The sequence below is a fragment of the Tachypleus tridentatus genome, chromosome 5 (assembly GCF_004210375.1).
Source record: "Tachypleus tridentatus isolate NWPU-2018 chromosome 5, ASM421037v1, whole genome shotgun sequence".
Lineage (NCBI taxonomy): Eukaryota > Metazoa > Arthropoda > Merostomata > Xiphosura > Limulidae > Tachypleus > Tachypleus tridentatus.
The window spans coordinates 23,162,687-23,181,183 of record NC_134829.1 but is presented as its reverse complement, the minus strand read 5'-3'; the positions used below and the strand labels follow the sequence as shown (position 1 = coordinate 23,181,183).

The window sequence follows — 18,497 nt, the reverse complement described above, 5'->3', positions numbered from 1 at the left end:
ATACACAGACGTGATCTTTTACTATTATAGATATATTTCATCAATAATTTTATTTCATTTTTCTGTTTAATGGTTTTTTTCTAGATCTGTGTTACTTAGATGAGTGACATGTACAGCATTGTAAAATTTACAAAAATGTAAAGATGACACACAAAATCAAAAACAATTATCAGTAGTACAATAATTATTATACAAAATGCTAAAGAAAAGTGAATAAGCTAAACAATGCGCTAGCATTTTCTCTTTGCTTCAAATACATTACACATTTTGTTTTTTATGTTATTGTAAATTTCTCAATGCATGATTGTGAAAAATTGTTACAAATGTCTAATATTATTCCTCAAAATTCAGTCAAGCTTAGTTGTCATTTGATCTTCTGAGTTTCCATACAAGCCCATACAGTCATAATAATATTCATAAAAGGGATTTCTCTAGGATAAACTATGGTTACAAGTGTTTTACTGACCTCTTACTCCTTCTAGATATCATTTCAACACATTTCCTACATGCTTTGGATCACAATCTTACTGGAATATAATTCCCTATCTAAGAGGATCTTGTTTCCAAGGGAATCAGTCTTCAAGTTTGTGTGCATTTCCAAAGCCATTTAGTAAGATGCAACTCACACTTGTATTTGTACTCCAGCATAATTCATTCGAGATTTTTTTACACTCATCATGATACCGTCCTCATTGCTGACATTGGATAAATTATCATTGATTTTTATCAAATAATTTAAATATGGATTTTATGTAAAGAGCACCTGCTTCCAGGTGCTTCATACTCTTAAGTGTATGAAGTCTGATGATCATTTCAGTTTTTTTGGTTTGGTTATCTCTCCTGAGCAGTGGTTTGGGAGCAATTGTGTATTTACTGAGGCCTTTTATACTAGCCTGTATACTACTGTTCTAGAAGTAATATTCACATAGGTTCCTAAAATTAGGTCGTTGAAAAGATATTTACTGGACTGTCATATATCACATGAAAAATCCCAAGTTACTTAACATCATCACTTCAGAAGAAATTAAGCTTTCTGCTTCGACCAACATTACTAGTGTCATATATCCTCTTCAAAAGTTCCATAAAATTCTTGTGAAAATAGATTTCACTTCAATTTGTCAGGTGAAGTGAACACCAGTCAAAACTTTAACTTATAGACATTTATCATATGGAATTTCTACTGTAAAAGCCATACATGCACAATCACCACATTAATACTGGAAACAATATGATTGAACTATACTTTTAAAAGCATTAAGCTTCTGTGACACTCTTTGATTGGTTGGAATGACAGCAATTTGCAGTTTAAACTTACCAACACATGACTGTATTCTGGTGCACTTGGTTTTAATATGATAGGAGATTAATCTGATATACTTGCATTTCATACCTCTCTCACCTACTCTTTCCATAATGATTTCCAATATTATATATATGTACACATACACACTGATTTATTACAAATTTTGTTCTATTTAATTGACTTACCTATTTTAACTCTACCTCTTTCAGGACCTTCACCCATTACTAGAATGTTGGCTGGCTTCTAAACAAATATAAATGTATCTTAGATACCAAAAAAAAAATAAATTTTAAGACCCATTAGAGACATTTTATATTATGAAATATTTAAATGTACTTAAAACTCAGAATGTCTGTTTAAATAAAACTATGAATTTACACAGTTATACATATGCTGATGACTAAAAACTAATCAAAGGAAAATGAATATCACAAACTAACTATTTATATAATTAATATAAGTTTACAAGAAGGAATTACTGTAAATTACTATAATGAATCAGATTCACTGGTTAACTGAAAGTGTGTGAGCCATTCACAAATTTTTAACCTATCTTCTTGAAGGACACATAATATCTTTCAAAAATGAAGTTGAATCAATGATAAAAATAACCAAGAAAAATATTATATTCAATCAAATTGGCTTTATTAGCTGGGTCACTAGTTCTTGTAACTAAACTTACTGAACACAGAATCTCAAATAAGTGAAAACTGGTTAATAGACTGAAGAAGTAAAACTTTAACAAAAGAAAGCAATGAAAACTTTATCACTTGCTTAAAACAGTGACCTTTTCTTAAATGTATTTAAACACAGTCAAGTTAATGACCATGATATCCTAAAACTTTATTCACCATAATGAGGAAAAAATGTTTTTAAAAATGCCACTTTGTAAATTATTTAAAACCAACTCACTAAATCCCGGTGAAGAACCCAGTTGGCATGGAGATAGTGAATCCCATCAAGGATCTGATATAGAAGAGATTTAACCATTCCCTTTGGAGTGGCTACAGGCTTTTTGTTCGCTTTAGCTGCTCGATGGAACTTAATTATGTGCTTTCATAAAAGATTATAACAAACAGATTACCACAAAGAACAACCTCAAATCCTTCATCAGCTTCTAATAAAACCTGATATTATGCATTATATAAATAACACCAACATTAGCCTACTTTAGAATCATAATTCACAAATATAGCAGCTGTTTTATAGAGGAGGCTATTGTATGCTTTATGTCTAAAAAACAGTTTCAATGTCTAAATTTGACTATAATCAAGACTACAGAGAATATTCCAACCTGCCCACATCCCACCCCACACACACGTAAAATAAATTAACATAATGTCTGTTATGATTCCCAGTTTTATGCTATCAAAATTTTATGTTCTTTGTTTCAAAAGAAACCTTTAAAAACTACTTAATACTTGATGTATTTTGACATGATCAACAAACTATGAAAATGTTCTACTTTGGCATTCTGTAGCTTCAATAAAAAATGTCTGTTGTGAAGTTGTATATCTAAAGTACGAGATGCTTGCAAAATATTTGAACTTGTACATTTAAAGGTTTTCTAAATAGCTGCAACTGAATAAAGTAATAAATTTTTTCAACCTTCCCTGACAGCTGCCACACCCACCTACAGCAGTTTTATTTTAGTTTTATAGCCTACACATAGATGTCACATACACATATGTATATTCACCAGAGAGAGCTTATATTACACTATTATTTTAAAACTGATGTGCAGGTTGTTATCACTGAGTACATATGTATCTGATTGTAATGCTGTTTTTTCACCTTAATATGTTATAGTTAGAGATACAGTTAGTACTGCACTTACGTATTACTCTTACATTTTAGTTAATTATTTATATCTTAAAAGGCATAACTGAAAAGTTTAAATATTTTTTAAATGTACATCATCCTATGCATAAGTTCTCATGGCTTTTGTGATATTATGCAGAACACAAACATTTTGTCATAAGATTCCACATGTATGCCAGAGACACTGTTATATGCTTTAAGAGCATCATTGACTTGCATCAAAATGAATAATAAGTAGTAAAGAATAAGAAAGAAAAATAAAACATTAAAAATTAACATGTAAAAAGAAAAACCTGATATTATGAATTTAAGAAAACAAAAATATTTAAAGATAATCAACAAAACATTAATAGGTATGTATTTTTTTCTATTTCCTAATTTTAATTATTTTAGTGCACTGAATATTGATTATAATAGCTAGAGTGAAAGATACAGTAGAGAAAATGAAAAATAAAATATAAACATTTAACTTCAAAAAATCTGATATTCATTTAAGAAGTCTTGGTGATTATGAAAGTAAAACACATAACTATAAGATGTAAAAAAGTATTATTATAGTTAAAATGAGAATCACCTTGCACACAATTTGTAAATAGATTAAGTGCAAGTTATATATTTACAGTAAAAACAATTAGAATTATGTCACTATGCATAGTGATATATTTATTTAAATATTTTCAAAAAAGTAATCATAGAAATAAAAAACAAAGAATTGTTTGCCTCTGTATGAATACTGTTATGATTTGTTCTAAGTTATTATATGAAATGTATACTAATAAGTACATGAAAGAAATACTCACCCAAAGATCATGTTCAGCATAGTCAAATAACAACCATACTTTGCGGTCTACATGAGACAAAAATACACGTTGTAGGTGGATGACATTTGAATGTTTTAGTTCTCTGAGTAGCTGTAAAAATATGCATTACTGTTCATTATAATCTTTAAACAAAACAGCTTGCATGATTCATAAAATAGTAATGGAGATGATTAATGTTCTGAAAATGTCACATAAATATTGCACAATGAAAGTTAAAATAATATAAAAGTAACCACCAGTAAAATGGCTGATTCCTCAAGACTGTTAGCTTTCTTGCTGAGTTATCTTCTCCATGCATCTGATTACCTCATAATTATCTCACTTCTCTGGTTGATGAGGAAGAACTAGATTGATTTTGTGATTAAAATGTCTAGGTCACCATTGCAAGAAATAAAGATCTGGAGAAAACCTGAGGAAAATCAAACCACTTGGAGTGGCTTGGTTTGTTGTATGGTGGTTTCACCTTTGAGATAAAATACATAGTGTGCTATCTGACATCCTATGGACCATAGTGTTTTGGCTTCAGTTGACCTTAAAAACCTATTTCAAGAGATTTCATGATTCCTGCAGTCTACATTCTCTTGCACTTGAGAAAATAAAAGAAACCATTTGACAAAATTACATTTTCACTGTTGTATATGTGGTAATTTTAATTCTATTATTTGAGCCTGAGGCCTATTATATGCCAGGAAAGTGCTCTAACAACTGAGCTAAAGTTTCACCTACTACAACTTGCTAGTCAATCACTTTTTTACAACTCAAGTTACTACATGTCTACCATAAATAATGAGAAGGGATAAGTTATATTTCCACTAATGGATTTGCTGAAAACAGCAAAAGAGGAACATCATGTTGATAGGCTTGCCAAATTGTAGTTCTGATGGCATTTTATGTTTTAACTTTATTGCATAGTTACAAAACACCTAGTATAAGCTTATATTTTATTGTCAATATTGTGTATCTTGGATGGAAAATCTCTTGCAACAGCAAAACTACTTCCCAGATTATTCCAATATTCTCAAAAACCCAATTACATTACAATGGATTCCACCTCATGTGTGAAAGTTATGGGCAGTAAAAAATTAGATCAATTAATAAAAGTATTTTCCTTTATCAATTACAGTATTTTCTGGCATCAAAGATGCTATTTTTAACCCAAAAATAAGCCTCAAAAATGTACCCTGGATCTTCCAAGCCAAAGATTACATTGCTCATAGACCTAAAACTAAGCCTAGAGAAAGCATTTCAATACTAGACAGTAGTCCAAGCACCTCTATACGACCCAAAATGAAATGTATAACTTACACTAATATTAAATAACAAATAAGTAAGAACATGTCACCATACATAGTGCTGTAATATCAGCACTCTTTTTAACTCCTCAGGCTTAGAATAATATTATTACTGGTAATAATACAGATATTCCAGTGGTAATATAAGATATACACTTTCAAAAGTAAATATGATAGGCACATAGCTCACATAAAACGAGAAGTGGACAAGCAGATTCATATACTGTAAGTCATTAAACAATCCATGAAACATCTTGGTAAGATTGGTGGAAGTGTTGCGATCATATTCTTATGTTTATCTTTTTTTCAAAATTTAGCTAATCAAAATGGGGATCATCTTCGACACTGAAAAATATGGTAATTCAGAAATTAACACCTAAATGTTTGGTCTTGTTTTCAGTGCTGAAGCTGGTAACCCTTTTTCTCCAGAAATACCCAAGATGTACAAATATTTCAAAGCCCACATTTGTAAAAATGATAATGGCAAAACTTGGCAGACATATCCAAACTTTCTCTTTGTAGACCAGAGATTAAGGAAATTTTTACCCAATAACAAATTGGGCAAAATGCCAGAAGCATCTATACAGCATTGTGTCCGTCATCAAACACATCCTACATCCTAAACCACAATGAGCTTTTGTTATAAAAAAAAGTGCACCAGCAATAACAACATCTATTCCTACATAATAAGCCACAACAAGCTTCCATTATACACAAGCATGCACCACCACCATCTATTTCTACATCATAAACCCCAATACGCTTCCATTATAAAGAAGTATGCACCATCACCACCACTAACTATTCCTACATAAAGATCATTTTCATCTTCTTAACTACTGGAAACATGCATATTTAATATAATAGTATTTTTTCCCGTAAATTTGTATAATGGTGAAAATGTTTAACTAGACTACTGCTTAATCATACAACTGCAAAATAAAGAATACTTCCAGCAAAATCTTCTTATGAGTTATTTTGATAACCTTATACCACATTTCATATATTTCAAACAATTACTGTAATAATCTTGACTTACTGCAATTTCTCGGCATGCTGACATCGAAATTCCTGTTCCTTCTATTTGTTTTAAGGCATAATCTTTAGGATCTGAGCTGGAAGACAAAAATTGACATTCCTTTGTCATTTTACCTTCTCAAGTTATTTAAACAACTATATTCTATAATCTGTATAGAATTATGATACATTTCTGGTCAAACTCATTTGTAATAACTGTGACAACTGTAATTATAATTCAGGAATGCTGCTTAAACAAAAATTTTACTGTTGTTTGTTGACGAGTTTTTCATCAAAATAATACACAAAGATGAGACTACAAATAATATACAATAAAACATTAAATATGAATGTTGGTACCTGTATGTTTAATATTTTTCACAATCCTCATAAGCTACATAGCTGGAATAAGAAAAGTTGATATGGTTGAATTTGATAAAGAATTATTTCCTTACATGGCCCACAATTTGTAGCAGAAATAGTCTTGTCAATTTGATTATTTGCTCTTTTCTCAGCTTAGGTCCAAATCTGAAAAACTCACCCGTCTTTTCGACGAGCCTTGTACACATGACCATATGTTCCTCTACCAACTTTGCATCCTTCATACTCAAATAAATCTTCAACTTTCGTTCGTTCTGCAGTAGCTTTCATCTTGAAGTCATAATCCATTTTTAACTAAATAAATAAAATACGTAATACCACAGGATTACTATTATTAATCCATACTTGAGCAGGCTCTTGACACACAATACAACAAATTAAAAAAACTTTAAACATTTTTTTCAGGAATATTTTCAATGCTCACCATTAAAAGCAATCAAACATTATGTAAATGTTGAAATATAAAATCTGGTGTACAACTGGACAGGGTGAAATAAAGTGATGCTAGCCACACTTTGTTTTTTATCAAAGTTTCACCACATTTGGACATTTTACTTGAAACTTATTAATGAATGACAATAATTTCTGGAAAAACAAGCATTTTTATTATTTAATAAATTATTTACCTTAAAAAAAAAACACACACAGTGGAATGGAATACAAGCCATTTTCAGAAGACAAACATTCTAACAGCGCCAAGTCAGCCTACCTTAAAGGTTTGCTCAAACACTTACAGTGGAAGTATCATTACAAAGTTAAACAAATAAAACGATGAACTGACTAAAAAATAACATCATCTCTGGGTAATAACTATAATAATAACTTTTCAACTATAAATAAGGTGTAGAAGAAATAATATAAAAAATCATGCACTGGTAACTTAAGAACATCATTAGCTACAAAAAATTACACAAACAGATATAAACATGCACAAAGATAAACAAAACTCAGTCTTACAATATTTACAGTAAATGAGCAAAAACATTAATTATAAATCTATACAAAAATGTATCTTACTTTTCTTTTTTTTCAGATACTTGAAACCTATGGTGTATAAAACATCCTGAAAAAATGCAAAAAATAATATTGTCAAACACTACATGGCCAGTATAAATATTAGAGAACCTTCTTTTGAAAATATATATATATACACACACACACACAGTAATGAAGTGCACATTTTTCAAATCCTGTGTGTAAAAAATATACGAAGAATTACAGAAATGATAAAATTGTACAATCCAACACACTCATTCTTTAATCCTCTAATGAATTAGCTTGAAAGCAAATAACAGAAGGGTTGCCAAACAGAAATTTAAAATATATATGTAAAAACAGCTCGTTTGGGCTGTTTTTAAACCTGATGATGACTGAAGAAGGTCGAAACGTTGTTCGCTCCTCTACGTAAAAAAATTTTCTCAAACCAAATGAGCCATTTTTACATATATATTTTTCTCTGCAAGTGGGTTTTCTTGACATCACTGATTAGAAATTTGAAATGTATTTAAAATATACACATCCCTCACAAGCCAAGTGGTTCCTTTACATTTTAACTTGTTGAATATTAAAAGTTCAATTCAGAAATTCCCAAAGAAACTAGTTTTGGATGCATCTTTTTCACGCAATTTTGACAGAAGTTTTTGTTGACTAATAATAAATTTTTAAACAAAATACAGTATCTTCAAATTTCTATACTAACTAGTACAAACGTCTACAAACTAGCAGTAAATTCAGTATATATCAATAAAGCCATGTTCTCAACATCAGTAAGTAAGCAATTGCCAATCTTTTGTGCTTCTGCCAGTACATTTAGCTTTCAACTGAGATACAAACAATTTCACATCCAATTCAGTAGGAAAGGTTGAAGTATCATGATAGTCAACAGTGGGATGAGCAGACGAAAACACTTTAAAAGCAGCAATAGGCATAACATTGTACTCATCTTCCACACTATATATACATACACACATATATATATATATATATACATACACACATATACCAAAGTGGTTCTAAACAGTTCCTGAATACTTCTGCATGCTATATGGAGACTTCTATGCTTGGCTGTTAAGCTCATGATAAGTGTGAGAAATGCCTGCCTTTTAGCCATTAAAAATGTTCAGAAAATTTCAGTTCAAATTAAGAAAAACCAGATTGGATAATTTTTTCTTTTTGAATGAAACTGACCTCCACTGGCTCGTGAGCGTCCTGTTAATAACTTTGGGGTCAAAAGTGCAAACATAAAAAATTAAAGTATCTGTGCAAGCAGTTACAAACTTGAAAAAGGTAGGTTAAATGACACAATTTATGTTGTTTTTATAAATTTAATTCAAAGATAAAATAATACAAAGTGCTATATTTAGTCTGGATTATCTGTTTTTGTTTTTATGGATAGGTACTTGATGGTCCCAAAACTTTCAATCACTCTATGTTTGTTTATGACCCCAAATTATAGCTACAAGTCAAAATTACTCTCAAATTGAAAGAATTACAATGAAATTAATCATATGTGGAAAAGTAGTTTTCTACAGTTTCTAAAATTTAAAATGTAAAAATCTTACCCAAACCTTTTGTGAATTACCACAGTAAAGATTTTAAAATTATGATGGGAAATCTCAGACAGGCAAAATAATCTGTCTACAAGTGCTTTTCACGATATGGTAAATTTCGAAGCTAACAATTACTGAAGGTGGAATTATTTTCTCTTACGTTCTATTTCAACTGAAGTACTCAAGTTATTTTCAAAAAGCTTGAGGGGACTGTTGTAAATAAAACCCATATTTTGTTAGACCTCAATGAGATTTATCCCAAAGCTTTTGCAGATTAGCACAAAATTGATTTTATTTACCAAACATTCTCTGCCTTTTGATACCAAGGAAATTCTTTATGACTGGAAAAACTGCCATGATTATTCACGATTTTAAAATGATAAGGTCACAAGATGATATAGGTAAATTATAGGTCTATTAATTTGTTTTTGTTGGAAAAATATTGTAACCTGTTGTCAAAAGTCATTTAAAAGATTTGGTAATGTTGGCATTGAACTAAATATTCTCAACATAATTTTATAAACTTTTTTCCTTGCTTTCCAAATTTCTAAAGGTTTAAAAAAATTTAAAAAAGAGACAAAGTTACACAAAGTCATTCAGCCTATTGAGGTCACCCAACATCAAAACCAGCCTAACCTAATCATGTCTGCTGTCATCCATAAAATTACTATTCAACAAAGATTTACTGAATTCAAATAAAGGGCATTTCCTTCCACAATTTAAGAACTCTAACAGTTAAAAAAATTGCCATAACTGGCCAGGACATAAGATTTAAATTTTTTTACTTATTTCTCCATAACATTTAAGATTTTGAACACCAACCTTATTCTTTCATTAGTCAAAAAAAACTTTACAATACCCCTCCCAGTTTTACACATTTAAATTATGCTATTTCTAATTCTTGTATGCTCGAAAGAAAAGAAGTTCTCCATAACATTTAAGATTTTGAACACCAACCTTATTCTTTCATTAGTCAAAAAAAACTTTACAATACCCCTCCCAGTTTTACACATTTAAATCATGCTATTTCTAATTCTTGTATGCTCGAGAGAAAAGAAGTTCGTACCCTTGTCTCTCTCTACACAGCCTATATGTCTGAAACCATGAATCATTTTGGTAAGCTGAATATAAATGTTTTCAAATAAATCAATATTTATTTTATAATATGAGGACTGAAACTGAACACCGTACTACAAATAAGATCTCACTAAATCTGGTAAAAAAATAAAAACAGATCTACCATTAAATATTGTAAATTATGTACATGGATGTAGAAAATCAGGAAAGAAACTAAGTTTCATGTAAAAGAAAAACCACCTTTGCAGGTGATGGAAGTAAGAGAAGGAGAGGGTTCAAACAGAATCATTATCATGAAAGAGAAGGAGAGGGTTCAAACAGAATCATTGTCATGAAAGAGAAGGAGAGGGTTCAAACAGAATCATTATCATGAAAGAGAAGGAGAGGGTTCAAACAGAATCATTGTCATGAAAGAGAAGGAGAAGGTTCAAACAAAATTGTTATCATGAAAGAAAAGAAGAGGGTTCAAATAGAATCATTGTCATGAAAGAGAAGGAGAGGGTTCAAACAAAATTGTTATCATGAAAGAAAAGAAGAGGGTTCAAATAGAATTGTTGTCATGAAAGAGAAGGAGAGGGTTCAAACAGAATCGTTATCATGAAAGAGAAGGAGAGGGTTCAGACAGAATCGTTATCATGAAAGAGAAGGAGAGGGTTCAAACAGAATCGTTATCATGAAAAAGAAGGAGAGGGTTCAAACGGAATCATTGTCATGAAAGAGAAGGAGAGGGTTCAAACAGAATCATTATCATGAAAAGAAGGAGAGGGTTCAAACAGAATCATTATCATGAAAAAGAAGGAGAGGGTTAAAATAGAATTGTTATCATGAAAGAGAAGGAGAGGGTTAAAATAGAATTGTTATCATGAAAGAGAAGGAGAGGGTTCAAACAGAATCGTTATCATGAAAAAGAAGGAGAGGGTTCAAACAGAATCGTTATCATGAAAAAGAAGGAGAGGGTTAAAATAGAATTGTTATCATGAAAGAGAAGGAGAGGGTTAAAATAGAATTGTTATCATGAAAGAGAAGGAGAGGGTTCAAATAGAATCGTTGTCATGAAAGAGAAGGAGAGGGTTAAAACAGAATCGTTGTCATGAAAGAGAAGGAGAGGGTTCAAATAGAATCGTTGTCATGAAAGAGAAGGAGAGGGTTCAAATAGAATCGTTGTCATGAAAGAGAAGGAGAGGGTTAAAATAGAATTGTTGGCATGAAAGAGAAGGAGAGGGTTCAAATAGAATCGTTGTCATAATTCCAAAACTATTTCAGAACACATAACTGTGATGAAGATAACAAATATAATAAAGTTCTTGTTTCTACCTATGGAAATCTATATTATAAAAACTGTTTAAAACACATCAGTTTTGGTCCATTTATTGCAGGAAAAGTGTAGAGAACTTGGTTTAAATGATTCAAGCTAAAAGAACAGTTATTAAAGTTCAAAACTTGTTTCTCTTGAGCACAGGAGGACTGGAGCAGCCATTATCTTCAGTTGTTTTAGCATGTATATTGTATTAATGCAATTTAGAAACTAAAACTGATCACAGTACAATATTACCTATCAATAAAGTGATACACAATGTTACAGTAACTTCTCATATTCTTAAAAGTTTTAAAAAAGCATACCAGAACTCCATCAATATTTACCAGAAATTACATTTAACATTTATCTTAAGGAAACTAGCTCCTTTTGAAACCTTTAGATCCCGTATGCATACTTTACACTTTTCAAAAGAGTTTCTGTATTAAAAAAAAATTCTTACAGTATCTTAATACTACCACTGAATTCAGAAATATTTGTTCCCATGTATTTTTTTTAAATATGTAATGCAAACAATCACTAATGAAGATTCCACACAAATACACACCTGATGGACCACCTTCTATCTATTGTAAAAACATTATCACCATCCTGTTATTTATATCCAGTCCTTAAGGATCTTTACAGTTGTGGAGAACTCTAGTATGACCCTGGAGATGGAATGGTTATGTTACAAGAATATATTAAAATATCTCAACTTTTTTCACTCATGTGAAGAGCAAGAAGTGATCTCATTAATAAATGTGCAAGGGGTCAATCGTCCATTGGACCAATCCCATATTAAAAAGTTAAGCTGACCATAATTCCAAATTTACTATGTGTCTATACTAAATGTGACAATATTTTAGTAAACTGTACAGATAAGTTGTACACACAAAATCAGGTGTGTTAAAAAGTATTTGTACTCATAAAACGTTTGTGAATTGATGACACTGGTCTGATTCAGGCAATAGCACATAAATGAGTTCAACGTACTTTTTATGCGAAGAATGAAAAAAACATTATGTCCATTGCTCAGGTTACACAATCTGTTTGCATTACCTCAAGACCTCCAATATGCATGTCTACAGTAGTGTTTTTTCAACATCCCTCTACATATACTGTATATAGTATTTACTCTCCACTACCATAAACATTTGCTAAATTACCAATGTAGGGGAAAACTAACAGTTGCACAGCACTCTGTAAAAGGTCATGACATGTCCCATTTTGACTCCAACTTATGCAAACAGGGTCAAAGTATACAAGATTGTCCGGGGAACTGATGGTAAAAGAAAAAGACCTTTTAATTTTTGTGTACTGTATTTTAGAGATAAAAGAATGATAGAACACAAACTTAAGATTTGGAAAAAGACATACTAGTTATGATAGTTTTATATTTCTAATATTCCCACCATCAGTAGTATAAGCCAGTGCTTTAAAAGAATTTAAGATGGAAATAAATGATTTCCTAAAAAAATAACAGGTTAGTTTAGAATTTTACTCTTTTCAAAGGTGATTGTGCATGGACAGCCTTGTCATCTTATCAAAGTTTACTAAAAGTAAAGATGCTTAAATCTAATGAGGATCATTATCCATAGAAAGAAAATTCCCTGTCATGAAAAAACAAATTCAATCCAGTTTGAAAGGCATAAGAATTACACAGAGAATATTAAACGCCAACTTTCACAACGTTCTTCTTAATTACTCCTAGTAAGCTTCATATTTTCTTGATCCTCTATACTTAAAGAAACAAAAAAGTTCTCACTGGCATACTTCCAGACAATAAGTTATGTTGTCCTTGTTCAGCAACTTTTAAAAAACAACAAAAAACTTATTCCTTTGTTAACTTTTTTCTACATATTATGAGTTTTACTACAACTACAATATTTACTATGAAAAAGATATTTGAAATTTCCTTAATTTTGTTTAATTTGTTGTAAAAACTATATTTTCTTCTCTTTAATAATTCAAAAATCTTATAAATTTTATATTATACCCTTTTTTCTCCATAATTAAATTATCATTAAAAATAAAAACTTCAGTACCATACATATATTTCAGTAGAGTGAATAGTTTGATCTAAACCTTTATACTTTCATTTAGGTTCAGACAAATTACTAGTTGTTTGGACAGAAAATAGTTAATCTTGTATGATGCCTGATGGAGTGAATGGTCTTCTGTCACTGCACTTGTTCTCATTTTCTTGACATAATAAAAACTATAAAAATCATAGCAACTTGAAATGAATTATTTCATAAAATATTACTTTTGTATCGTAAATCACTCTGTCCAAATGATTTTGACATATAATCTAGTTTTATGATTTAGAATATGCTATCACTTAACTGTATTGTATAACATCTATATTTTTTTTTGATGAAATATTATCTTATTTATTAAAAATTGTTCATAAAAGTGGCAAAACACAAATTAACCTTTACTATGCACAAAAAACAACTAGTGTTTTAATAACTTTGTATAATGAAAACTGGAGACCCTGTAAGAATATTTTCTTATAAAAAAAAAAGTAGAAACTATAATTAATTGTAACTAATTGGTTGTATTATGAAGTGATATTTGACTTACACAGTCAATTACCTTATTTCATCCAGCTCCATCTAAACTAATATCCTTAATAATGTTTATAATAACTCAAACCTCAAAATACCCCCCTCTAATACATCAAAGGTGATCTGGTGCCTTTTGTTCAGGACAAAAATTTTCTCAACCCAAACGAGCCATTTTTACAAATATATTTAACTAAAGTTTTTGTACTAAACATGTGTCTGTGAAATGCTGAAGTCGGCCTGTCTCAAACTCTGACAAGTCAGAGTGCAAACTGATGTTGATGTGAAAAATAAAAATACTTTTGTCCATCACACAGTTTGCAAATTGCAGCTGCAAAACCTTTACAGCCTCCTAGATGCATATTCAGTTTGTATGGTGTGTTGTTGTTTTCAGAATATATCGGGTTTTTCTCTACTCAAACATGACTTACCACAAAATCAACAATGTATATGTTGGCAACTCTTACATCAAAAGCGTAACACCGTGTTGAGTAACAATCTAGATAAGCTGAAGTAATGCATACTTACAACTAACCCACGCAAATATTGACATTCTTTTGTAAATTCAACACCACTGGTAACGAAGTTGTTGTTTTTTGAAATTTTAGTTTTATGAGTAAGAGTTCCAACTTCTATCTTTGATAATATTAATATTAATGAATAAGCTTGAGAACAAATACAGGTTTCGCACTACCATGACGAAAGTAATCTGAAAGTTTGATATCAAAATTAATACATATATGTATTACTGATAATTTTTACTGATGCAAACAATGATAAACATTATTAAAATTAATAACGTAAATATTTATTTGCGTAAGCCAAGATACAAGATATGGCAAAATTGCTTGTTTGTTCCCTTTTTCTAATAAAACATGTTTAAAATGCTAACAAACCTTAGGTCTAAAGGATATCTGATGACAGATTTTTTAAATAAAAAGAAAGCAATAAATGCCAATCAAAAACTTAACCGCATCATTCAAGCCACTCAGCTCTCTACTTCCACTTTATGCCACTGGAGGGATAAAGACAAAAATACACATTTTTATTAAATTGTTTTGGAATTTCGCACAAAGCTACTCGAGGGCTTTCTGTGCTAGCCGTCCCTAATTTAGCAGTGTAAGACTAGAGGGAAGGCAGCTAGTCATCACAACCAACCGCCAACTCTTGGGCTACTCTTTTACCAACGAAAAGTGGGATTGACCGTCACATTATAACGCCCCCACGGATGGGAGGGCGAGCATGTTTGTCGCGACTCGGGCGCGAACCAGCGACCTTCAGATTACGAAGCGCACGCCTTAACGCGCTAGGCCATGCCAGGCTCATTTTTATTAAAAGTGAAATTTGTAATTTAAAAAAAAAAATATATATATATATATAATATTTAGTTAAGTTTGATTTTCCTTTTAAACAAAGGTTCCCAGAAAACTAAATATTCCATTGCAGTGTTAAACAGTTTTAATAATTAAGACGATATGAAATAGGATTCCATGCGTGAAAGATAATTCTAATAATCTATTTTTTATATGCTGAAACAAATAGTATGATGTTACACCTCCAGAAGTAGAATGAATCCAATCGATATCTGTTACGGTGGGCAGCTAATGAAGATATAACACCAGTTGCCTAATCTGTACTAGAAACCATTAGTCTTTGTTGATATTGAAAACTATTACCGAGTTAAGCAGTCTCCAAATATTTATTTCTGAAAACTTGGTCTTCATCCATAAACATAGGTGTGTTTTCTTTCATTACAAAGGAATTGTGAAACTTTTTTGCTTGTCTGGTTGTATACAGTTTTCCCAAAAAATAAAATGGTCTAAAAAGTTGAGATTACCTTTTGTTCTTTATAGTAAATAACGTCTTTTATGCCCAAGAGAATAAAGCACCTAAGTTCAGGGTATTAGTGACTGTAATATCCTTTGCTGGCTTTACCTAAATGTAGCAGCGGATTAATGATATGATGGTTCATATAATTAGGGTGTCGACTGAACAAAAACTGAGTTCGCTTGTTGAATTCACGCGACTTTTTCTTGTTCAGTTCTTTCAAAAAATTGTTGAAAGAAGATCTTACTTGAATATAAATACGTTTCAGTTCTACATAAATCAAATCCAAGAGAGTAAAAACTCTGGTATTTAACTCAGTTGAAATTTGATTGTACTTGCCAATACTCGCACTTTGCTTTCTTTTTATATTTTCTGTAGTAACGATTGATTCCATTTTCCTTAAATTTGTACAGTCTTGTTATTTTATACACACTAGGCAAACCCAGTTATCACATTCACCATTACTCTCCTTATTTCATGAGCGAATCTGCTATTGATAGGGGTACCACCTGATACTCGTCTAAAATATCACAAATCATTGAAATTTTTCTTCAAGAAACAAACACCAAAACGTATGTAGATACTTGTTTATACCGATATTATCTTTATCTGCACAAAATGTGATACAAAATACAATATCGGTATTCTGATCTGTATAGGAGGTCAATGCTCTTTTGGTTATGAATTTTGGTCATTGTTGTAATGCCCACGGGTGTATTGTGCTAAATGTGCATCAATGAAAATGTAAGTTTTACAGATCTTATTAGCACTTCTAGGTTTACTTATGTGCTTCGCAGGTAATAATTCATTCTATTCCACTTTTCTTTATAAGTTTCAAGTAAAATTCCTGTTCATGATATGTGAAGAAGCTCTGACAATAAACCAAAATTAAATAATGATTTTTACACTATTAATTTTGTATATCAATGTCATAATTAACCTAGATCTTCTAAGTTGGTTAATATTGTATAACTGAAATTATCGTTAATAGCAAGGCTACCTCAAAGCATCTTAAAGATTGTAGGCTTCAGTTTTTAGCGTATTAGCTTGAGATTTAAGACAATTTCGTTTTAAGAATTACTTTTACTAATTTTCAACCTATTTTTTAAATTTATTTACGTCGTTAACTTAGTTTTGGTTGGTTTGGTGTTTTATGAGGCAAAGCAACTAGGCTATCTGCGCCAAACATCCAGTAAAAAATTAAAAAGGAATCAAGGTAAAACAAAACAAAGTTTAATTATTGAATTAAAAACATAAATAGCATTACATCCAATTTTTATATCTATTCTAGTGGTAAGAGAAAAACTACAGTAATACAAGTTGCAAAGGACTTTCTATAGCAATATTGTAATTATCGTAACTCGTCGGGATAACTAATGGATAAGTTCAAAAATCAGCGTTACTCACCTGAAGTTGGCTTTTCCAGTCCTGGCTTCGAGTTATTTGACGTTATGGCCGTTTTAAGAAAGTAGAGCAACACAAATTTAAATAGACTTGTAGCAAAATTTTAATTATTATAACTCGCCAGGATGACTAACGGGTAGTTCAAACAGCGTTAGACACCTGAAGTTGGCCTTTCCAGTCCTGGTTTCGAGTTATTTGATGTTTAGGCTATTTACGGATTTCAAATCGAACTAGATGTATTTTGACTCTTATGATGAAATAACATTTAAAAAGGACTAATTTATATATTAAAAATATAAAATTCATTTCTGAGGTGGAAAATATCATCATCGCCAATAACTCTGTCTAACATTATGGATAAACCTTGGGACAAAGCATGTCTAAAATGGTGCCGTCGTCGAGAGTCGTAACGACGGCAAGACAGTAAAATGTGGCTTATTGTAACCTGAGTGTTACACAGACAACACATTGGTGCATCAGTCCCAGATAAAAAGAAAACGATGAGTCAAAAAACTGTGACCAATGCGAAGTCTACTTAGGACAACTTCCTCTTTCTAATACTTAGGAAAGCAAGACGGCTAAAGTCCAATAGAGGGTTTTATTTGGAAAAACATGTTTTCACGTTGCTCACTCTAAGTCAACTACCATCTGGCACAGAGCCGAGCCTTGAATACAGGAACATAGTCCATGTATGAAACAGGCACAGCGGTGATAGTGCCAGAGTTGCGGTGTCGGCGAACCCGTTCCCGCGAATACAAACGTGGCCCGGTATTCAGAAAAACTGAACAGACGTAGATGTTAAAGAGAAATGGGCCAGTCAGTATTGAATATCGGCGAGAACACGGTGTGAACTAACATGAAGCAATTCCAGGGCCAGTAAAAAACTAAGCAAGTCAGTATAAATAATGCATCTTGAGTTCTGCTAGCTTCTGTGTGATCCAGGGCAAGAGAAATAGTACACAGTTCAGCAGTGAACACAGAAGTCATAGAGGAAATTTTGCGCACAACCACCGAACCACAACAGACCATGGCAGAGCCTACACATTCACCTGATTTTGAACCATCCTATAAATAGGAATAGAAGGATTGTTCGAAAGATGTTCAAGCAAATAGCAGACGGTATTAACTCCATCGGGAGAAT

The 18,497-nt window shown here is 31.3% G+C and overlaps 1 protein-coding gene across 6 annotated transcripts in view; it reads right to left on the bottom strand.

The window, feature by feature from the left end:
- Window positions 1–15,142, bottom strand: part of LOC143250709 (cyclin-dependent kinase 8-like) — a 48,289-nt gene extending 33,147 nt beyond the window's left edge. For 2 of the 6 annotated variants that reach the window (XM_076501619.1, XM_076501623.1), the window contains exons 1-8: window positions 15,022–15,142; window positions 12,124–12,226; window positions 7,653–7,698; window positions 6,796–6,929; window positions 6,277–6,352; window positions 3,925–4,035; window positions 2,216–2,356; window positions 1,489–1,546 (exon numbers count right to left, since the gene is read on the bottom strand). In XM_076501619.1, the coding sequence (XP_076357734.1) occupies window positions 1,489–1,546; window positions 2,216–2,356; window positions 3,925–4,035; window positions 6,277–6,352; window positions 6,796–6,923 (514 nt within the window). In that variant the 5' untranslated portion in view covers window positions 6,924–6,929; window positions 7,653–7,698; window positions 12,124–12,226; window positions 15,022–15,142. Of the gene's footprint in view, window positions 1–1,488; window positions 1,547–2,215; window positions 2,357–3,924; window positions 4,036–6,276; window positions 6,353–6,795; window positions 6,930–7,652; window positions 7,699–12,123; window positions 12,227–14,653; window positions 14,757–15,021 lie in introns of those variants that run through there. The other 4 variants (XM_076501621.1, XM_076501620.1, XM_076501622.1 and 1 more) reach the window with 4 other exon arrangements.
- Between the last annotated feature and the right edge of the window lie 3,355 nt (window positions 15,143–18,497).